The sequence below is a fragment of the Gastrolobium bilobum genome, unplaced genomic scaffold (genome assembly GCF_033153095.1).
Source record: "Gastrolobium bilobum isolate Gb01-03AN ecotype WA unplaced genomic scaffold, APGP_CSIRO_Gbil_v1 utg123074, whole genome shotgun sequence".
Lineage (NCBI taxonomy): Eukaryota > Viridiplantae > Streptophyta > Magnoliopsida > Fabales > Fabaceae > Gastrolobium > Gastrolobium bilobum.
The window spans coordinates 29,452-53,700 of NW_026899267.1; the positions used below are offsets into that span (position 1 = coordinate 29,452).

The window sequence follows — 24,249 nt, forward strand, 5'->3', positions numbered from 1 at the left end:
GAGGTAAAGAGAATGAAAGCTCTTTTATATATATATATATATGTATATATATATATATATATGCTTTTATTGCAGACAAATTTTTTCTGCAACTCACATAAAAGTGAGTTGGTCCCATTATAATAGGAGAAAGAAAAATATAATGTGACCAACTCACTTTTATGTGAGTGTAGCACAAAAAAAATTTAACTACCCCTCAAGCCGAGGAATGTATATTCAAGACATCAGCTAGTTGGTGACTAGAAGGAATATATGAAGTAATGAACAATCCACTATCTAGCTTCTCTTTGATGAAGTGGCGGTTGATCTCAATATACTTCATTTGGTCTTGTTGGACAGGATTATGTACTATAGTGATGATGGATTAATTATTTCAGAGTAACTTCATAGTTCTTTCAAATTTTATACTGAGATCATCTAGAATAATTTTCAGTCGTAGCAGTTTACAAATACCTTGGGTCATGGCTCGAAATTCTGCCTCTGCACTAGATCTAGCAACCACATTTTGCTTTTTACTTCTCCATGTTATTAGGTTTCCACAAAGAAACATACAATAGCCCGAGGTAGGTTGTCAATCAGTCACTTATCTAGCATAATCAACGTTAATCAACCAGAGGCAGCCCGTGTTACTATAGCGTTAACTTGCTTGTGAGCAACGATTGAGACAATGCTGCACACGTCGTCAAAAACAACAGTTGAAACTTTCCGGTGTGTATGCAGACGCGTTGAGCAGTTTTGCTATGCAAGGGTGTTGTAGAAATGTAGATCTAGAAATTCTAAGTGAAAAAGTTGCTTTCTTGACCAAAAATGTCGGGGGTAAAGTTTTCCGGTGGCGGTCAGTGACAGTTAGTGATAAGAAGTTGAGGCACGATAGTTGCGCTAGAGGATCTGCCCTAAAGGCATAAAGAAGGATCCGCAGAAAAGGCGGTGGCTACAGAAGCAAAAGGCTCCCAGATCGAGATCTCTTATATCAAATTGAAAAGAGAAAAATTGGAAAATAATATTCAAAAAATTGCACAAAGGAATACGATATATAGAGATACTAATGGGCCTAAAGGAATAAAACAAAATCCTAAAAAATAAGGAAACAAATCATAACAGATATTTTTCATATTTACAATTATATATATATATATATATAATAATTAAAAGGAAAGAATTGTATATTATTAAATTGTGTGTATAACTGTACAAGAATTCTCTATTTAAAGTGACTAAAAAGATCTAATGGGCTAAGCCTAAATAAGCTTCTAGAGTATTCTAACAAAATAGTGATACAAAATAATGATCAGATAAATAATTCTAATATTTACTATATTCCCCCTGAAGCTGATGAATGAATATTTATCATTCTCAGCTTGTTAGTAAGAATTATTTTCAATTTACCAAAAAATTTGAACTGAGATAAATACTCAATTTGGTGCTTCTATTCAAATTTTGCGCAGAGATAATGCAAAAGAATATGTGTCCTTGAGTTTTCTAATTTTTTGGAGAAACGTGGAACGTTACACCAGACCACTTGTCCACACACACCACAACAAAATGGAGTGGCCGAACGTAAGAATCGACATTTGGTTGAAACTGTTTGTACCCTACTAATACATATAAATGTTTCACTTTGTTTTTGGGCAGATGCTATAATCACCTCTTGCTTTCTCATCAATCGCATGCCCTCTTCCGTACTCAATAACGAAGTTCCACGTAGTGTTTTATTTCCAGGAGCACCTTCCTATCCTCTACCTCCACATGTATTTGGATGTACCTGCTTTGTTCATGATCTTACTCCAGAAAAAGATAAATTACATCCAAAGCCTTCAAGTGTATTCTCCTTGGATATACTCGTTTTCAAAAAGGGTATCGTTCTACTCTCCTGATCTCAAGCGTTATATTGTCTCGGCTGATGTCACTTTCCTTGATTAACAACCTTTTCATTCTATCCCATCTCAGATAACACAAGTTGATCAAGTTCTTTATGTTCCTTGTCTTAATTTGTCTTTACCAGTTGCAGGATACTCTATCCCGGAGGAGCGGCCCCTTGTCTCCATCCCTGAGGACCGTCCTTTTCTCACCTATCAGCGTCGTCAGACTGCGCCTCCTGCGGATTTGACCCTTACTAACTCACCGCCTGCTGCTGTCGACTCTTCCCCTCCGGATCCTCCATCAGAAATTACTCCCATTGCCCTTCGCAAAGGTATTCGATCCACTCATAACCCTTATCCACTTTATAGTTTCTTGAGTTATGATAGACTTTCTTCACCACATTTTACTTTTGTTTCTAGTATTTTGTCTGTTTCTATTCCTAAAACCACAGGTGAAGCACTCTCTCATCCGGGTTGGCGTCAAGCAATGATTGATGAAATGCAAGCACTTCACTCCAATGGCACATGAGATCTTGTTCATGCTACTCCTGGAAAGTCAGTTGTCGGTTGTCGATGGGTATTCACTGTCAAAGTTGGTCCTGATGACACTGTTGATCGCCTCAAAGCTCGTTTGGTGGCCAAGGGATACACTCAGATATTTGGTCTTGACTATGAGGATACTTTTTTTCCTGTTGCCAAGAGGGCATCTGTTCGCCTATTTCTTGCACTTGCTGCCATTCATCAATGGCCTCTTCTACAGCTTGATATCAAAAATGCATTCTTACATGGTGACTTGCAAGAGGGAGTATATATAGAGCAATCACCAGGTTTTGTTGCTCAGGGGGAGAATTCTGGAATGGTATGTAAGCTTCGTAAATCTTTATATGGCCTGAAGCAGTCCCCTCGGGCTTGGTTTAGTCGCTTTAGTTCTGCTGTTCAATCCTTTGGCTTAACCAAAAGTAAAGCTGATCATTCTGTCTTCTATAGGCATAGCTCTTCTGGCCAGTGCATCTATCTTCTGGTCTATGTTGATGACATCATTACTACTGACAGCGATCAAGTTGGGATTGATCAGTTAAAGAAGTACTTATTCAATCAGTTTCAGACCAAAGATCTTGGCAAACTTCGATATTTCTTGGGATCGAAGTGGCACAGTCTAGGCAGGGCATCTCCATTTGTCAGAGGAAGTATGCACTGGATATCCTATATGAGACTGGTATGTTGGGATGTAAACCTATTGATACACCTATGGATCCTAATGTTAAGCTGTTACCCGGACAAGGGGAGCCATTGGCAGACCCTGGTCGTTATCGCCGATTAGTTGGAAAGTTGAATTATCTTACTGTGACAAGACCAGACATCTTTTTTGCAGTTAGTGTGGCAAGTTAATTCCTCGACTCTCCTTGTGACTCCCATTGGGATGCAGTTATCAGGATTCTTCGATATATTAAAAGAGCACCAGGAAAAGATTTATTATACACAAATAAAGGGAAAGGTATCTAGTTATTCAGATGTTGACTGGGCAGGTTCTCCTTCAGACAGACGATCTACCTCGGGGTATTGTGTTTGTAAAGAACTAATTCAACTCAAAAGCTTAAGCTAGTGGGTGAGGGCTTTTTAATGGTTTTATATATCTCAACACGCCTTCTCACACAAGACCCCACTGGGTTTGAAGGGTGGACAATGCACAGGCCCACCTACCTGTGCGAACAAAGAAATTCCACTTGAAAGAAAGTGAGAGGCGGCGAGGATCGAACCCGGGACACGAGGCTCTGATACTATGTAAAGAACCTTGAGATACACCACCCCAAAAGCTAGCTCAAAGGGTAGGAGTGCCCAAGGCCTTATAAACTCCACATTAGTTGCACATACAACTAATATGGGAGTATATATCTCAACACGCCCCCTCACGCAAGAGCCCTTTGGGCTAGAAGCGTGGAATTGCAAAGGCCCAATTTTTGGTTTACCTTTTTGTGCTTTTTATTTTAATTCCACTTTAAAGTGGGGGGCGGTGAGGATCGAACTTGTGACCTTGTAGTCACTCAAGCTCTGATACCATGTAAAGAACTAATTCAACCCAAAAGCTTAAGCTAGTGAGTGTGGGCTTTTTAATGGTTTTATATATCTCAACAGTGTTCTCCTCGGAGGAAACTTGATCTCTTAGAAAAGTAAGAAGCAAACTGTGGTCGCAAGGTCAAGTGCAGAGGCAGAATATCGGGCAATGGGAAATGCAACATGTGAGCTCATCTGGCTAAAACAATTGCTTAAGGAACTACATCTCTGTGAACAGCAGCCCATGAAGCTCATTTGTGACAATCAAGCAGCATTGCATATATCCTCTAACCCAGTCTTTCATGAGAGGACCAAACATATAGAAATTGACTGTCACTTTGTTAGAGAGAAGATTCAATTAGGAGAGATAGAAACAACATTTGTCAATTCCAGTGATCAACTTGCAGATATTTTCACTAAGGCTCTGAGAGGTCTCCGAATAGATCGTATATGTAACAAGCTGGGAGCTTATGATATATACGCACTTGCTTGAGAGGGAGTGTTAGAAATAATATAATATTAAATAGCATTGTATTATTTATTATTCTGTTATTCTAGCAGGTTATTTGGGCTTGGCCCATTAGGTCATTTAACCTCTTTAAATAAAGGTCTTTTGTACAGTTCTATACACAATTGAATACAATATATTAATACATTCTAATTCTTACCTTCCTGAGAATGTTTAAAGAAAAGTGTATGATTCCCTTGACTTTGCTTGTACCCCAATGAAAGCATAACTTTGGTAAATCTTCCAAACCAAACATGCAGTGATTGCTTCAAGCCATACAATGCCTTCTTTAACTTGCAAACTTTGTTATCTCCATTTGTAGAGTTAAATCTTGGTGGATCTCCATTAAACCTCCTCTTCTAATTCGCCATTGAGGAAGACATTTTTCACATCAAATTGTTTCAAATCCCAATTAAAATGAGCAGTGAGGGACAATAGAACTCTTACAGTTTTCATTTTGGCCACTGGAGCAAATGTTTCTTCGTAATCAATGCCTAGGTCTGTGTGTACCCCTTGGCAACCAGTTGAGCTTTATACCTTTCAAGAGTTACATCAGAATTATACTTCGAAGTATACACCCATCTGCTCTCTACTGCCTTTTTTCCATTTGGCCTGCCAACAACTTCCCATGTATTATTCTTCTCCAATGCATTCATCTCGTCATGCATGGCTTGAACCCAATTATTATCTTTTAATGCTTCATGGACTGATTTTGGAATTGAAATGGAGTCAAGTGCTATAATAAAACTTCTATGCTTCATAGAGAGATTCTTAGATGAGACAAAATGAGAAATAGGGTGTTGGGTAGACCTTTTCCCTTTTCTTACAGCAATGGGTAAGTCAATAGAATTAATATCAGGCTCAGGAATAAAAGAAGTAGTATATTCAGTACTTATCAGTGGTTCAGGCAATTGCAGTTGCTGGTGGGGCAGTTTGGGTTGTTTCTTCCTTTGGTACAATAGTTTGGGTGTCCCAGCTTTGCGTACTTTCTATCTATCGATTGGAGGCATGTCACATGAGGAGTCAGATGAATTTTCAACCTCAGCAACTAAGTCTTCCTTCTCATTGTCAGGTAGTGTAACTACTGGGGTAGGAAATGATGTAGGTAACGAAAAGAGAGCCTCAGACTCGAAGAAAATGGATGAAGCTTCTATCTTGTTCTCCCCTTGAAGATGAGGGTGTAGAAAGTAGGACTCAGATTCATGGAAGCTAACATCTATAGAGACGAAGAATTTACGACCTGAAGGGTGGTAATATTTGTATCCTTTCTTGTTGGGAGCATAACCAAGGAAGACACACTTAAGGGCTCTAGGCTCTAATTTACTTCGATGTTGTTTATGGATATGGACAAAGGCAACACATCCAAAACGAGACTGGAGACTCTACATAATTGGAACAAAAGAAAAAAAAGAGGTCATGAGATCCACAGGACTTACGTGGCCACGCATTCTGGAAGGTAAGCAATTGATCAAATAGGTTGTGGTTAATACAGTTTCTCCCCAATAAGAGTTGGGTACAAATGTCTGAAACAATAATGCTCTGGTGACTTCAAACAAATGTTGATTTTTTCTTTGAGCAACTCCATTTTGTTGAGGGGTATCCACGCATGTGAGTTCATGAACCATTCTTTTATCTTTAATAAACTGGGAAAGACGCTGATTAACATATTCGGTACCATTGTCTGATCTCAAGCGTTTAATACTTTTACCAAACTGGGTTTCAATCATATGATAAAACTGGATAACAATTGTTACCTCTGTTTTTTCATCAAGAATATCCATGTTATCCGAGTATAATCATTAATAAAAGAGACAAACCACTTAGCACCAGAAACATTAGGGACGTTGGAAGGTCTCCAAACATCAGAATGAATAATAGACTAGAATATAAAATAATAGAAGAATAATATGTTGTGTATTGATCTGTGTCAGAGAGTTACAATATATAGAGACCTTAATGGGCTTAAGTGAAAGGCCCAAACCTAATCCTAATACAGTCAGGATACAGTCAGAATATTTACGGATAAGACGGAATCCAATCATATCTAATCATATCTAATCATATCATATCTAATATTCTAACACTCCCCCTCAAGCTGGTGCGTATATATTATGAGCACCAAGCTTGTTACAAATGTATTCAACCCGAGGACCTCTAAGAGCTTTAGTGAAAACATCCGCTAGTTGATCAGAGGAGTTGACGAAAGCAGTCTTGATTTCTCCTGACTGAATCTTTTCTCGAATGAAGTGACAATCAATCTCTATATGTTTGGTCCTCTCATGAAAGACAGGATTAGAGGATATATGTAGTGCAGCTTGATTATCACAGATGAGTGTCATGGGTTGTTTCTGTTCACAGAGATGAAGCTCCTGAATCAACTGCTTTAACCAGACTAACTCACAGGTAGCATTTGCCATTGCACGATACTCAGCTTCTGCACTAGATCGAGCAACAACAGGTTGTTTCTTGCTCTTCCACGAAATTAAGTTTCCTCCAAAGAAGACACAATAGCCAGAAGTAGAGCGCCTGTCCGAGGGTGATCCTGCCCAATCAGCATCTGAATAACCACAAATTTCTGTATTTCCCTGATCTGAATACAACAAACCTTTTCCTGGTGCTCCTTTGATGTATTGGAGGATCCTCACAGCAGCATCCCAATGTGAATCACAAGGGGAATCAAGAAACTGACTAGCCGTACTAACAGCGAAAGAAATATCTGGCCTAGTCACAGTAAGATAGTTGAGCTTCCCAATTAGCCTCCGATAACGTCCAGGATCAGATAACGGCTCCCCCTGTCCGTGCAATAACTTGACATTAGGATCCATAGGTGTATCAACTGGTTTACTCCCCAACATACCAGTTTCTTCTAGGATATCCAGGGCATATTTCCTTTGACAGATAGAAATGCCCTGTCTGGATTGCGCCACCTCAATTCCCAAGAAGTAACGCAGCTTCCCAAGGTCCTTTGTTTGAAATGTACTAAACAAATGCTGTTTTAACTGACGAATTCCGTCTTGATCACTTCCGGTGAGAATAATGTCGTCAACATAGACTAACAAATAGATACACTTATCAGGAGATGTAATCCTATAAAACACAGAACGGTCAACTTTACTGCGGATTAAGCCAAACGCCTGAACAGCAGAACTGAAGCGACTGAACCATGCTCGAGGAGACTGCTTGAGACCATATAAGGATTTCCGAAGACGACACACCTTTCCAGACTCCCCCTGAGCAACAAAACCAGGTGGTTGCTCCATGTAAACTTCTTCTTGTAAATCACCATGAAGAAATGCATTTTTGATGTCAAGTTGAAGGAGTGGCCAGTGACGAACAGCAGCAAGGGCAAGAAAGAGGCGGACTGACGCCATCTTAGCGACCGGAGAAAATGTATCGCTATAATCAAGGCCAAAGATTTGAGTAAAACCCTTGGCAACTAAACGTGCCTTGAGACGATCAATATGGCCATGAGGTCCAACTTTCACAGTAAAAACCCAGCGACAACCAACTATAGACTTCTCTGGAGGAGCAGAAACAAGGTCCCAAGTGCCATTGGAATGAAGTGCAGTCATCTCATCAAGCATTGCTTGGCGCCACCCTGGATGGGAAAGTGCTTCACCTGTGGTCTTAGGAATAGAAATAGAGGAAAGACTAGAAACAAAGGTGAAATGAGGTGAAGAAAGACGGTCATAACTCAAAAAGGTATAAAGAGGATAAGGGTTACGAGTAGTACGTGTACCTTTTCTTTGAGCAATGGGAAGAGTCTCTGATGAAGGATCCGGAGGGGAAGAAGCAACAGCAGTGGGTGATGAGTCAGCAAGAGTTGAGTCGACAGGAGGCACAGTTTTGCGACGCTGATAGGTGAGAAGTGGACGGTCCTCAGGTATAGAAGTAATAGGTTGCTCATTTGGAATAGAAGCACCTGCAGCTGGCAAAGACAAGTCAAGAAAAGGGACAGGAAGTACATGATCAACCTGTGACATCTGAGATGGGATAGAATTAAAGGGTTGTTGATCAAGAAAAGTGACATTAGCGGAAACTAAGTAACGCTTAAGGTCGGGAGAATAACAACGATAACCCTTTTGAAGACGAGAATAACCAAGAAAGATACACTGAAAGGCCTTGGATGTTAACTTATCCTTACCAGGAGTGAGATCATGAACAAAACAAGTACAACCAAAGACATGTGGAGTTAGAGGATAAAGAGGAACATCTGGAAGCAATAGATTATGAGGAATGTCATTGTGGAGCACAGATGAAGGCATGCGATTGATGAGAAAACAAGAGATGAGCACAGCATCTGCCCAGAAGTGAAGGGGAACCTGCATATGAATAAGAAGGGTACGGGCAGTTTCAATGAGATGTCTGTTTTTACGTTCAGCCACCCCATTTTGTTGTGGAGTGTGAGGACAAGTAGTTTCATGTAAAGTACCTTGTATGGCCAAGAAATTAGAAAAATCAATAGAAACATATTCCTTAGCATTATCACTACGTAGAATACGAATAGAAACACCAAATTGAGTATGGATCTCAGTAGAAAACTTTTTATAAATGGAAAATAGCTCGGAACGATTTTTCATTAAATAGGTCCAAGTGCAACGGGAAAAATCATCAATAAAGGTAACGAAATACCGAAAACCTAAGACAGACAAGGTACGACTTGGACCCCAGATATCTGAATGAACAAGAGAGAAAGGGGCATCAGCTCGTTTATTGACTCGACTGGCAAAAGAGGAGCGTGTATGCTTCCCTTGTTGACATGACACACAATCTAAAGACTGAAGACCGGACAAAAGAGGAACCATTTTCTGCAACTTTGAAAGACTTGGATGACCAAGGCGACTGTGGATAAGTTGTGGAGATTCTGTGAGAAAGCATGCTACTGAAGGACGAGGCACATCCAGATAATAAAGCCCCCGTGACTCACGACCCACTCCAATCATTTTCCCCGTACCCGGATCCTGCACAGAAACAGAATGGTTAGAGAAAGTAATGGTGCAAGTGAGGGAGTGGATCAACTTACTAATAGGAATTAAGTTATAAGGGATGCCAGGAATGTAATAGACAGATGTCAGGGCCAAGGTAGGGGTCAGACGAGCTTGTCCAATCCCACGAACTGGGGCTTTGGTTCCATCCGCAAGGGTAAAAGACGGTAAATGATCAGAATAAGTAAGAGATGTAAAGAGTTCCTTATTACCACATAGATGATCGGTAGCACCGGAGTCAAATATCCAAGTGCCAAGTGATGTAGAATGAGAAACACAAGCAACAGGATTACCAGTATAAGGCTGAGACTGAGGAGAAGCCTTCCTGAGAGGGGTTTGGAGTGCAGCATAGTCCGAACCTGAACCAAATGATGCATTGTCTGACTGAGCTATTTTTGCAACAATAGAAGGAGAGTTAACCTTCGAGAGATCAAGAGATGCTGCTGCCATTTAAAGATAAAATATAAAAGCCGTAAACGAAGGCAAACAATATCCAATCAAGAAGAACCACGCGTCTAAGGTCAAACCCACAGAGAAACAATCACAGATCCAGAAAGGGGAGGAGAAGGCGAGCTTCTCTGTCCAAGACCGGCCAGAAAAAACCGCCGGAATAGTGCTCACGCGCCGGCAGAAGGTGGCGCGTGAAGCCCACGCGCAGAGAAGACAGGTGGCGCGTGACGGTGCGTGGGAGATGCGTTGCTGACCGGACCACCACAGACCTGGTCGCGGGGAAGAGAGGGTCCTGATCGCGTGAAGTTTGGTCGGAAAAGTCGCCGGAAAAAGTCTCCGGTTGCCTGAACAGTGATTCTGACGGCGGGCGGTGGTTCCGGTGGCCGTCGGAGGTGCTGACACGTTTGGAAAAATCACTCAGAGGCTGTTTACAACCCTAGAAGGCTTGCCGGAAGGACGCACGGCAAGAAAGAGGACTCCTAAGCAGTGGGCTTAGGTTTTAAAGCAAAAAACAAGGTTTCTAAGCGGAAGCGAGGGTTCCCAGAACGAAAGAGCTCTGATACCAACTTGAATATAAAATAATAGAAGAATAATATGTTGTGTATTGATCTGTGTCAGAGAGTTACAATATATAGAGACCTTAATGGGCTTAAGTGAAAGGCCCAAACCTAATCCTAATACAGTCAGAATATTTACGGATAAGACGGAATCCAATCATATCTAATCATATCTAATCATATCATATCTAATATTCTAACAAATAGTTAAAGGAGCATTAGCTCCTTTATTGACTCGACTGGCAAAGGAGGAGCATGTGTGCTTCCCTTGCTGACATGATAGACAATCTAAAGACTGAAAACCAGATAAAAGAGGAACCATCTTGTGCAATTTTGAAAGACTGGGATAACCGAGGCGACTGTGGATAAGTTGTGGAGATTCTGTGAGAGAACAAGCCACTGAAGGACGAGGCACAACCTGGTAGAACAGACCTCGTGACTCACGGCCCACTCCCCTCGTCTTCCCCGTACCCGGATCCTGCACAGAAACAGAATGGTTTGAGAAGGTAATGTAAAGAACCAATTCAACTCAAAAGCTTAAGCTATTGGGTGAGGTTACATTAATGATTTTATATATCTCAACACGCCCCCTCACACAAGAGCCCACTGGGCTTGAAGCGTGAACAATGCACAAGTCCACCTACCTGTGCGAAGAAAGAAATACCACTAGAAAGAAAGTGGTGGGCGATGAGGATCGAACCCGGGACACAAGGCTCTGATACCATGTAAAGAACCAATTCAATCCAAAAGCTTAAGCTATTGGGTGAGGTTACATTAATGATTTTATATATCTCAATAGGTAACAATGCAAGTAAGAGAGTTGATCAATTTACTAAAAGAAATTAAGTTATAAGGGATGTCAGGAATGTAATAGACAGATGTCAAGGTCAAAGAAGAGGTTGGACAAACTTGTCCAATCCCCTGAACAGGGGCTTTAGTGCCATCAGCAAGAGTGAAAAAAGGTAAATGATCAGAATAAGTAAGATGTAAAGAGTTCCATATTACCAGTTTTCCACAAAGGTGATCAATAGCACCTGAGTAAAATATCCAAGGACTAAGTGGTGTAGAATGAGAAACACAAGCAACAGGATTACCAGTATCTGGAGCAGAAGACTGAGACTGAGGAAAAGCCTTCCTGAGAAGAGTCTGGAGTGCTTCCTAGTCTGCAGAAGAGAGAGAGACTGTACCAGATGAAGCTGTATCTGACTGAGCTATATTCGCAGCATGAGAGGGTTGCAAGTGAGGATACTTTGTGTAACAACGCTCCTCGTAATGACAAAGTTGTTGACAATAATGACAACGGGGTCGCTGACCACGTCCGCCCTGGCCCCTATCACGACCACCTCCACTATTCCCGCGAAAGTCAGTACGAGAAACAAGAGCAGTGGAATCAACAATAGAAGATGATGTAGGAGCAGATTTCTTGTTGAGATTCAGAAGGCGCTGATAAGTCAGTGATAGATCAGGATCTCCACTAGTCAAGATAGTATCACGGACATTATCATACTCCCCGGGAAGACCAAAAAGTGTTGCAACCATAAAGAGACGCTCCACCTGTTTCCTATATGCAGAAGCATCAATAGGGTAGGGCAACATATCTAAGTATCCCTGCATCAAAGATCGACTTTTGCCAACATACGTCTTCATCTGAGTGTTAGATGATTTACGCAAATCCGTAAGTTGAGACATGATAGAATAGAGCTGCTAAACATCATTAGTGTAGAGGTGTTTTGCTTCCTCCTACACTTCATTGCATTTTGAAAAGAATGGAAAATATCCAAAACGATTGGATCAATAGACTGCCAAAAAATACTCAGAAGCTGGTTGTCAATCCTTTCCCAATTAGATTTTTCTTCCTTAGGAATATCAGTAGATTTAACTGTGAGATGTCGCCCATGCCCCTGTCCAAAAGACCAGACTCGAACAGAGGTGACCCAATTCTTGTAATTAATAGAACCCTTCAGTTTGGAGGAGGTAATGCGCCCAATATTAGTGGAGATGATACTCTAGAAACTTTTGGCAGGAGGAGGAAGAGAATTAACCTTCGAGTGAACAGGAGAAGTTTCTGCCATTAAAATAAATCACAAAGGTACAGAAGCAAGTGAATAAAAACAAACCGATAGCCAATCAAGAAGAGACACGCCTAAAGTGAGACCCATGAAGAACCAAGGGCAGATCTGGAAAAGGGAGGAGAAATCGATCTATTCTGTCCTGGAATGGCCGGAAAAGGGCGTTGGAACAGTGCACACGCACTGGTGAGAGGTGGCAAGTGAGCACCACGCGTAGAGGGAAGAAGCTGTGCGTGGAGGCTTCGACAGTGATGAGTCTTCCACTAAACAGGTCGCTGGAGAGAGGAGGTTCTGATCGCAGGTTTTCCGGTTGAAATCGTCACCGGGAAAGTTCTCCTGTGACTGTGAACAGTGATGGACAGTGATTCTGGCGGCGAACGAAGGTGCTGACAGGTATAGAAAGCGATCTGAAGGGGCACATGACTTAGATGACTTGCTGTAAGGACACACAGAAGGAAAAGAGAACACCTAAGCAGCGGGCTTAGGGTTTTAAGCGAAAGTGAGGGTCCCCAGAACAAAAGAGCTCTGGTACCAACTTGAGAATATGGAAATATGAAATAATAATATGTTGTGTATTAAACTATACAATATATGTGAACCCTAATGATTTTAAGTGAAAAGCCCAGACCTGACCCAACTCCTATATAAGGGGAAAATATTTACAAATAAGGACGTAATTTATACAAATCTATACGTAAGATATTTCCTATTCTAACAGTTTTAATGTAATGGGTACTCTTCCATCATTTAGAATCCCAGGAAAGAGATTCAGAAATTCATTTTAACAGTAAACACAGAAAAAAAAAATCATAAAGCAGTAAACTCATTTATAGCTATGTAAGGTTCGAATGTAACAGAGCTCAGGATCAAGAATACAGACCAGTCACAAGGAAAAGAAAATGTTCAGAATCCTACATGGTACTTGTAATTACAGATCGAAGGCTCACATGCAACTGGGTTTCTTGGATTCCTCCAAGATCAGTGCCTCACATGCACTGGTACAGATAGAAGCTTGAAAAACTAAAGAAAATGAAAACTAGAAACTGAAACTAAACTAGTGTCTCTTCTCTAAGAGGACTCAGATTCTTAATAAAACTAAACTAAACAGCTCCAAGCTTTGCTAGCCATCCATTCCACATCTTCATCCACAGTTTAGATCTCTCCACTTAAGCAAAACAGTCACGTGACTTTGTATCTGCAGTAAAGTGGTAACAAAGGTAAGTGAAAACATCAAATTGCCTCTCTTTTTACCTTTTACTGTAGTGGGATATATTTTTACTTCTGTTAAAGTGAGTAAAATTCGATGCTAACAGACAGCAGCATCCTTCCTTGGGAAAGATGCTTGACTTCAATGTCAGGGAAATATTACAAATTACCCAGTAGCTTCAGTACAAATTTGGAGTTCAATTGACCAATGAGCTGCTGAATGAGAATAGAATAACTACCAGTAATTATTATGTCATCTAAATACACAAAGATATAGGTGCAATGGCCATTAGCCTGGAGAGTGAAAGAGAGAGATCACATTTGCTAGACGTGAACCCAAGTTGTTTGTGTCCATAAAGAGCTTTTTGCAACCTGCACGCCAGTGATTTATCGATCACCTCAAATCTTGGTGGTTGGAACATACAAACTTCTTCAACAAGGTCGCAATTCACGAAGGCATTGTTAACATCAAGTTGTTGTACGGTCCAGGCACTTGTGAGTTCTAATGTTAGCATTAGTAGACTACATGAGAAAATGTCTCATTGTAGTCAAAGTCTTATTGCTGATGAAATCCCTTTCCCACTGGTCTGACCTTATATTTATTTACAGTGCCATTTGAGTTCTCCTTAATAAACACCTATTTGCAGCCAATAGGTGTCCGAGAAGGAGTTAGAGGAACCAAGAACCAGGTACCATTTTCCTGGAGGGCTGTGTACTCCTACTGCATGGCCTAAAGCCTGTGTAGGTCGGCAAAGGCCTGTTTGACGCTGGTTGGCTCTATATGAGCTGTAAAAATAGAGGGATCAACCAATGGAGGAGGGAATGTATTCAGAACCTGAAGAGGAATAGGATAAAGTGTTTGAGCAAGGTGTATCAAGTTGAGGTCCGATAAAGAGCAGTTTGACTTGGGGAAGGGGAAGATTGACTTTGAGTGGGAGAAGACTGATTCTGTGTAGGAGGTGAAGACATAAAAGGTGAAGGCTTACCTTGTGTGGAGTTAGACTGACCTTGAAGGGAGTAGGAGGTGGAAGTACTGACTTTGTGTGGAGTTAGACTTGGAGGAAGAGTTAGCTGATGTATTAGAATTAGAAGACTCAACTCACTATATGGTGAGGAAGAGTGTGAAGTAGATGGGATTGGTTGAGATGCTGAGCGGAAGAGATTGGCAGGAATGGAGAGGATGGAATATGAAGGGGAGAGTTGGAAGGGACACTCTTTAAGTTGGGAAAAAGAGAAGGAAAAATTAGTGCTGGAAACGGAGTAAGTGTTTGTGGAATTATCAGATGACTTATGGTGGAAACAGGGAGGGAAAAAGAAACCTGGATTCATTGAACACATCTTTGGGTACATAGATTCGGCCATCTAGGCTTAGGCACTTATAGCCCTTGTGATTGGGTGAGTAATAAGAAAATATACTCCTTTGATCTATAGTTTAATTTGTATTTATTTTAAGGTTGCACTGATAGCCCTTCTGAATGGGTGAGTAAATAAGAAAATGCTCTCCTTTGATTGTGTTTATCGTAAGGTCTAAGGAGAGGGTAGCAAGCACTCCCCAAAATACATAGAAAACTGTAATCTGGTAGAGTTTTATTGAGTTGATAGTAGGAAATTCGACAATTATGAGCAGCAGTAGGTAATTTATTGATGAGACAGACTGTTGTGAGAAAAGCATGGTCCCACTACTTGAATGGAAGAGAAGCATGGGCTAGAAGGGCTAAGCCCATTTCAACAATTTGACAACGCTTCCTTTTTCTATCAAACCATTTTGGTGGGGTGTGTGAGGAAAAATTAGTCTGTGAATTGCACCTAGTTCTTTAAGGAATTGAGTGAATGGGCGAAATTCACCCCCTGGTTTGTATGAACAGACTCGATGGCAGGTTAAATCGAGTGAGAAAAAGGCAATGAAAATGTTTGAACATAGTGTGTTTCATATTTTTGTTTTAGAGGATAAATCCATGTAAAGCGTGTTGTGCCATCAGCGAGGGTTATTTATATGTAAATCCTTGCAATGATAAAACAGGTGTTGGGACCCACAGGTGATGGTTATATGTAGACAGTAGAGGAAGGGGAAGAGGGTAATAAATGGATTTTACCCAAATGCAAGCTTTAGAAAATATTCGTTGTTTTATTAATATATGTTAGAATATACGTAGGAGGATATTTATGTAATTGTATAATATCATCTAGAGTATCATGTAGATAAGGAAAGGCCAAGCCCAGGGTTGGCAAAAACGAGCCAACCAGTCGAGTTGGCTCGTAACCTGTAAAAAATGAGCCGGTTTGGGTTGGCAAAAATGAACTGTCAACCCGAGTCAACTCGATCCGAGCCAGCTCGTGAAAAAACAAGTCAACCCGCGGGTCAAACGAGCCAGCTCGCGGGTTGAGTTTTTTTTTTTTTTTTTTAAAAATACAAAATATAATATACAAAAATGGACAAAATTCACACATGTTGTCATCATTTTTCTTCCTTCTCTAAACCTAAGCCCTTCATCTTCTCACATCTCTGCCATTTTTATATTGTTAGCTGTGCTGGTTCTGTTTGGTTCAAATATCTTATCCACTTGGTAGCAAATGGTTCTGATTGTTCTTGATGTTGATGCAAATTTGTTGTGAAGAAAATTCGAAACTAAAATATTTTGTTTTTATTTCTCATTTTGTAACCCTTTGTTTAAGATGGAAGTCACGTAGCTGGTGCATTAATACTATAGGGTCGTTTAAATAGGCTGAAAATGAGTCAACTTGCGAGCAATTTTCGAGCCAACTTGCGAGCCAATTTTCGAGCTAACTCGCGAGCTACTTTTTCAAGCCAACCCACGAGCCATATTTTTGAGCCATCCCTAACCCGACTCGGGTCGGGTTGGGTTTTCTGGCTCGTTTTTTGTTTCGAGTCAATCCTAACCCGACTCTTTTTTTCGGGTTGAATGCGGGTTGGGTCGGGTTAGCCCGTTTTGCCAACCCTAACCAAGCCCAACATGTAATTACTGTTTCACCATTATAAATAAACCCTCTGTGTGGTCTGATGCGATCCAATTTTGCATATTCAATTTGATACCAGTGGGAGACTTCGCAGCAGGCGTCTTCATTGCTGAGCCTCATACCTACTTGTCCTTTGACTTTGACTTGGTCGGTTGCAGTGCTATGCCGTCCAACGAATTTCCTGGCAACTTTTCTGGCCAGAGTTTTTTTTTATCGGCACTATCGCTTCCTAGCAACCCTTTCTGTGTTGATCCCATTCCAATCGGATCGAGGACTTTTTTTTTTTTTTTTGGTAAAATATCGAGGACCGTTTTAATTGTTACGATATTGGTTTTGATTATTTTTTGCATGTATAATTCACCTCTCTGTTTAATTAAAATTATGATTAGTGATTTGCTTAGATGATCTGTATGTTACTTGTGGCAAATTTTCTTGTGTAGATGGAGGTGAGACTAAGTGAAGCAGGGGATATCTTGCATCAAGAAAAGATAGACATATGCAACGATTTGAAGCTATTTTTAGAGCCTGTTCGGGAAAAGTTGCTTCAATTCGAAGAGGAACTCAAATATAGATAGAAACTGGTTGATTTCGTTTTTAATTTTTGTTCTCAATTTGACTGGGTACTAGTATTTCCAGTACAATCTCTTCAGAAATAAAGTTTTTCTATCTATCTCTATCTGGACCAAGACTAAATATTGGAATCCTCCAAACGAACGTTAGGCCTAAGCATTATACATTTAATAATATGGCGTGGTTTTGCTGAGAAATCTCAATTTAATAATATTTAGATCTGAACTCACGAAAATCTTGTAAAGTGTTTAGATCTTTTGCTTATTTTATGCTTGTCCGATAGACCGCGTAAGACCAACTCACAGAAACCATGTTAACCCACTGCCCAGCTGGTTTGACAGGTTACACTTAACAATTGATTAGTTTGATGATTGACAGTTTTACTATTAATTTTATGGGAAATATAACTTTGCTGTTGTTGCAAAAAAAAATAAAAATTCTCTAGCGACACATAGAAAAGCTCGGATATGCTGGGGAATCTTGAGTTTTTTTTTTCTTTTTCAAAACGAGTGAGTCCTGATTTTGTTATAAAAAAAAAACAAAAAACAAAAATCTGTAGTAACTACAAAAAAGTGGATCCTGATTTTGTACCCAGAGTTTGGAAATTTAGAGTTTAATTACTGTGCTTCGTATAAAGTTTTTAACGTTATTATTCAATCATGTATTGCCATATTAAAATTTTGTAATTTGGAGTAATCATTGAGCTCTTATATTGTAAGTGCACATATTAAGTAATATAAGACTTTGAGTTCCAGAGTTCAAGGAAGTTAATTGAAACAATAATTAATATGAACAGATTCATGGAACAATTGTTACTAAATCGAGAGTAGAGTGAATTAAGCTGTAAATTGCAATAATGTAAATGCTTTTGAGCTTTTATTTATGGAAAAAATATTTTTGCAGTTAATGCAAATAATTTATCTGCATTTATACCCAAAACGACGTCGTTTTAGTATTAAAATCTTAAAAAATTATAAATATAAAGATTATTATAACCTTGAAATAAATTAAAATTATAAAAATACCATCATTTTCATTTTAAAACGACGTCATATTTAGCTTATTGCAGATAATTTATATGCAGTAACTGCATAAAAAACAAACTCTTTATTTATTCAAAAAGTTAAGCAAATAACAATTGTAATCAAATTAAAATGAGTTGAGATGATACAATTAGAGAGAAACTAGTCGGAACATATGTTTTCTGCTCTTGGAACACGGTAACGAAATGTTACTCATTTGCTTTAGTATTAGCACAGATTCTTTTCGTACTAATCTAGCTACTTAGAGTTCTGCCTTATGTATTTTTAAGTAAGATCCAGCTTTCAAAACCTTTCAATCGAGTATATGATAACCTTAATTCTTGGAGTGACTTATGAGAAATTGTTAAGGAGCAATACCACAACATATGATCTAGATCCGAATTTGAGAATTTGCTCCGGAGATAATTCCTATAGTAACCAATTGAGATCAGTTACATAAGCAATTTTAAAGTGAAAATATATCCACGTTTTATTACTAAGGTACTTAAATCACAAATGTCAACTACACAAAATCACAAATGTCAACTACACATGTTGTGACAGTTATGTAGCATGTTTGAGTCTATAACAAAAGAAAAGGAATCCAAAGACAGAAACATCATAAATCCTAGCATAGAAACTAAATTCCCGAAAATGAAAATTAAGAAGAAATTATTTTTGCAGAATGGATCGAGACTCCTGAGCAATGTTGTGAAAACCGCACCGGACCAGCCGGGTCGACCCGAAATCCGGTGAATCGGTTATTTGACCGGTCCGGTTATTATATTGGATCAGCCAAGTATCAAACCCGATCTGACCCGACCGGTTTTGGTGAAAACCGGTGACCCAGCCCGATTTTTTTAAAAAAAAATTCCAAAAAAAATTAATAATTGATATATTTGAGTGATTTGTTGCTTATTGAGTTACATAAGTTATGTTTCTAAAATATTAATATTATCTCAGTTATGACTATGCAGGGAATTTTAATTTGATTTATAGTTAGAGATATCATTTACTGAACCTGAAACACTAGTATTACAAATATTATATGTTTGTTTGATCCTTTATTGGACAATAATGTATAATTTATTATTTTTTATATTAAAAAATTTAAATTTATATTAATTTTTTTAGCTATTTGAGTATGTTTATAATTTTTTAATATAAATTATAGATTTACATATAAGCATCGGGTCATGCGGTTCAACCAGTGACCCAGTGATCCGGTACCTCGACCAGATCAATAACCGGGACGATTTTAATAACATTGCTCCTGAGCTAATGGAGGGAAATTTTTAAGGTACTCCAATCGCACCACTGACTCGGTGTGACGGGCCAATCAACGCATGAGAGAGAACAAAGGTGTTGTATGGAGAAGACAGAAAAAATATAATTTTAATCCAGTGTAATTTTTGAATGGAGATTGCATGTGCAACCGTTGCACAGAAAGACCTCTCTTAATGTAGAGAATAAAAAATCATGATGATTGGTGTGCCTTTATACTAGATAGAGACCTAAAATCCTTTCATTCTCTTTTGCATTCATTGGCTTAGACTGATTTCATTCAATAGAAGTTATTAGCTCAGCTTGAAATTTACTTTTCTCATGAGAAGGCATTTCCTTTGTGACCAGCTTTTTTGGTTAACCTTTTTTTTCTCTCTTGTCCAAGTGATTTCTTTTTGCCTATGTTGCCTTGCTTTTTCTGGTTTGTTAAGAGCTTTTGTCTTCTGTGGCTTAATCACTTTTGCACCTTGCTCTTTATCCTTTTTGTCTTGTTATCTGCATTAAAAAAATTACACAAGTTATCTTGTTCGCTTTGGAGCCCATTGAAAAAATTTAAAAAGTTGTTGTTCCTTTATGCCAATTTTAGCTCTTTATGCAGAAATTGTCATATGCTCCAGGTCCAACAACAAACCTTGCTTTTTTATTTAAAATAGAGTTAAATCAGGTTATTTATCAATAATAATAGACGATTTTATCACAATTCAGTCCAGATAGATCTCAAAAATTAAAATCGATCGCGTAGCTTTCGACACTTGGCGCATTTCTTCAAAAAGTGCAGCTTCTTTTTTGTGTCGCCCACCGGTATCAACAATTATAAGTTCACAATTTTCTTGAGTCTATCCACACCTTCAACAACAACTTTCAAGTATCTCATTTCATATAGCTGTAGAGGAATAGAGACACAGCAATATAATAACTACTTAAGCGTTGAAATCATAGACAATGAAATGCAATCGAAATAAAAGGCGCCTCCAACAAATGATAATAAGAACAACATATCATAACTTATTTGCAAGGACTTATAACAAGAAATAAAAGCGATTGAATATGGATGCCCCCTCCCAAAAATTAAAGAAAGAAAAAAGATGTCATAAGACAATACTAAACGGATATCCTCTGAGAAAAGGAAAAAAACAAAGGATAATGCTTTTTGTTATTGGTTTCATGTTTTCTTTATGTTGGTTAGATGATATCTTTCGAATTACCACATATTTATAATGTCCCAACAATTTTCTTTTTCCATACTTTCCCCCCTTCTTTTCCCTTAGCCTCATTATCTTTCTCTAACAAGAAAAATAAATGAAGGAAAAATAAGAGAAAATGATATTACTTTTGTGGAAATTAGAACCCAAACAAGGAAATCAAGGAGTAGGATTCAAAGAGTTTATAAGCTAGAATATAATTTCTAATGCAATAAACATCCAAAGTGTTGTGACACAGAGCCTGACAGTCTTTAGCCTGCGTCGATATCATGTTGGAACCGTCTTGGTCATCATGTCTGACTAGATGAAGTCAGTATGGACTTTGTCAAGATGCAGAAATTTCTCTTCCATCACATCTCAAATCCAATGGTACCGCACATCTATGTGCTTTGACCGTGCATGGAATGTTGAGTTATTCGCAAACTGTATAGCACTCTTATTATCACACTTTAGCACATACTTTTCCTGACTATGGCCGAGCTCCTGTAGAAAACTCTTTATCCACATTAGCTCCTTGCATGCCTCAGTTGCGGCAATATACTCGACCTTGGTAGTGGATAAGGAAACACACTTCTGGAGTTTAGACTGCCAATAAATATCTCCCCCTACAAAGGTAGTCAGGCAACTGTGGTCAACTTTCTCGAGTCGTCATCTTCACCCAGGTCGGCATCCAAGTAGGCTCCTATCTTGGGTTTTCCTCTCCCAAAGCACAAACATCTGTTAACCATGCCTTTGAGATATTTGAATATCCATCTAACGGCGTCCCAATACTCCCTATGCAGGTTCGACAGAAACCAGCTTACAACCCCGACTGCATGAACAAGGTCGGGCCTTGCGCATATCATGACATACATAAGATCGCCTATAGCTGACTAATGTGGGACCTTGACATCTGGTCTCTTTCTTTATCACTGGTTGGACCTTGTTTCTGACTCAATTTGAAGTGTCCAGCCAGAGGAGTACTGACCGTCTTGGATTGGTCCATGTTGAACCTCTTAAGAATTTTCTCTATGTACTTCTCACGAGATAGCCACAACAGCTTCTTTGAGCGATATTGGACAATCTTCATCCCGAGAATCTGTCTTGTTGGGCCGAGATCCTTCATATCGAATGACTTGTTCAAGGATTTTTTGAGGGCATTAATCTTCCTCGTGTCTTTCCCTACTATTAGCATGTCATCTACGTAGAGCAAGAGGATGATGAAGTCGACATCATACCTCTTGATAAAAACACAGTGATCTGCATGAGTCTTCTTGAATTCGTGCTGAGTCATGAAGAACTCAAACTTTATGTACCACTGCCGGAGTGCTTGCTTCAGGCTGTATAGGCTCTCCTAAGTGTCCACGAAGAAAGGTCTTCTTCCCATCCAGCTGTTTGACCCCAAGTCTTGAGTGCCAGCAATGCCTAGAGCAGTTCTTATTGATGTCATCTTCATCATGATGAGAATATCTCCTTAAAGTCTATGCCTCTCTTCTGATTTCACCTTTTTACCATAATTTGGGCTTTATACCTCGACTTCGAGTTGTTCCTCCACCTTGAGTTTGTATACCTATTTGTTCTTCAAAGCCCGTCTGCCTTTTGGTAGCTCGACCAGATCAAAGGTGTATTCTCATGTAAGGATTTCATATTGTCTTACATGGATTTCTCCTGTTCTTCTTTTTCAGCACTAGTCACTACCTCTTCATAACTCTAAGGCTCTCTTTCTTCTGCAATAATAGTGTACTTGTCTGCAGGATATCTGGTGGAAAGGCATCGAACTCGGCCAGATTGCCGAGTTTATGGTTGCACCTCGGTACCTAATTCTGTTTTATCTCGGTGTTGCAGATGTTTTGGTACTACCTCACCTTCAATTGGTGGTTCTTCCTGTTGTCTACCCTCTTCAATGTTCTGCTGATTGAATTCTCCCATTGTTTCAACTCGGATATGGGATATGGAGTCTTCATGACGAACAACAGTTCAGATCTTAGGCTTTTGTATGTCTTCAATAGTCTGACTCTCCAAGAACACTACTTCTTGGCTTCTCACAACCTTCTCGTTGACTGGGTCCCAAAGACGATAGCCAAACTCGTCCTTTGGTTAGCGAGATAAACACACTCATTGGTCTTAGCATCCAGCTTTGCTCATTCATCCTTGGGAATGTGCATAAATGACCGACATCTGAATACCTTCAGATGCTCATACTTTACCTTCCTACCCGCCTAGACTTCTTTTGGGATGTCTCCTTCCAAAGGGCTTAAGGGTGATAGATTGATCAGGTCAACTGCAGTCTTGACGGATTCTCCTTAGAACGCCTTAGGAAGCTTGGCATATGACAATATACTTCGGACTCGTTCTTCAATGGTTCGGTTCATTCTTTCTGTTACACCATTCAGCTAAGGTGTCTTCTCTAGCTTTATACCTGCTGCCCTGCAGTACATCTCAAATAGACCTCGGTATTCTCCGCCCTTGTCAACTCGGATGACCTTCAGTTTTATGTCGGTCTCCCTTTCAACCCTTGCATAGAACTCCTTGAATGCTTGAAGTACCTGATCTTTCATATTAAGTAAGGTTACCCACACTCTTCTGATGTGATCATCAATGAATATGACGATGTAATATGCACCACCTAGATATTTTTATGACGTAGAACATATGTCAGTATGAACAAGATCAATAGCATACCTCTTTCTTCTAGGTTGGTCCGATCTCTTGAATGAAACTCAGCATTACTTGCCGGCTAAACAATATGTGCATGTCTCTAATAGTTGACCTTTCAAGTTCGACAAAAATTCCTTCTTGGTTAGAATTTGCAGACCCTTCTTATTCATATGTCCGAGTCATCTATGCTAGAGCTCCAAACTTGATTTATCTTACTACTAAGCTATCTTTGGTGAGACTCCCTTTTTTGAGAGAAAAGTGAGACCTATTCCACGGTTTTGTTGGAGAAACTTGGTGTTCTTAGTGTTGGTTGCTCAAGTCATTGCTTGGGTATTGTATGGAGGAGTCTTAGGCCTTGATTCTTGGTAAGTTTCAACACTTTTCATTGGATAAATTGGTGGATTGAATTTATGAACCCTAAAGCATATGTGGATGAATTGATGTGGTTGGGGACCTCAAATTGAATTTGTGTATTAGATAAATGTGTCTTAGAATGATGTTTTATGATGATTGAGCTCATAAAATTTATTGAGAAAACATAATTTAACTTAGGCAAATTTTGTGTTCATGAACAAGACTTTGTCAATGGAGATGGTTGTGTGATTGGAAAATTGAGTTGTGGAGTAGTTGTATTGGTTAATTATAAGTTGTATGGTGTGTTTGAAGTGTGGAATTAGATTGAATGTCCTTTGGTGTCCATGCATGTACAATTCGGCCTAAGAGGGAAAAATGAGAAAGGATGTTGAAAAAATTCATATAATTGGTGTTGTGAAGATTTGAGCTAAGTTTAAATGGGTTGTATGATGGTGTGATGCATGTGAATTGGAAGAAAAATCATTTGATGTGTGTGGCTTGTGATTTCGACCTAGAAG

The 24,249-nt window shown here is 39.4% G+C and overlaps 1 protein-coding gene across 5 annotated transcripts in view; it reads left to right on the plus strand.

Moving 5' to 3' along the window:
- The window catches only part of LOC133289018 (uncharacterized), a 33,384-nt gene extending 15,974 nt beyond the window's left edge, over positions 1–17,410 (plus strand). For all 5 annotated transcript variants that reach the window (XM_061486869.1, XM_061486867.1, XM_061486868.1 and 2 more), the window contains one exon: positions 17,103–17,410. In XM_061486869.1, the coding sequence (XP_061342853.1) occupies positions 17,103–17,237 (135 nt within the window). In that variant the 3' untranslated portion in view covers positions 17,238–17,410. The remainder of the gene's footprint in view (positions 1–17,102) is intronic.
- The last annotated feature ends 6,839 nt before the right edge of the window (positions 17,411–24,249 follow it).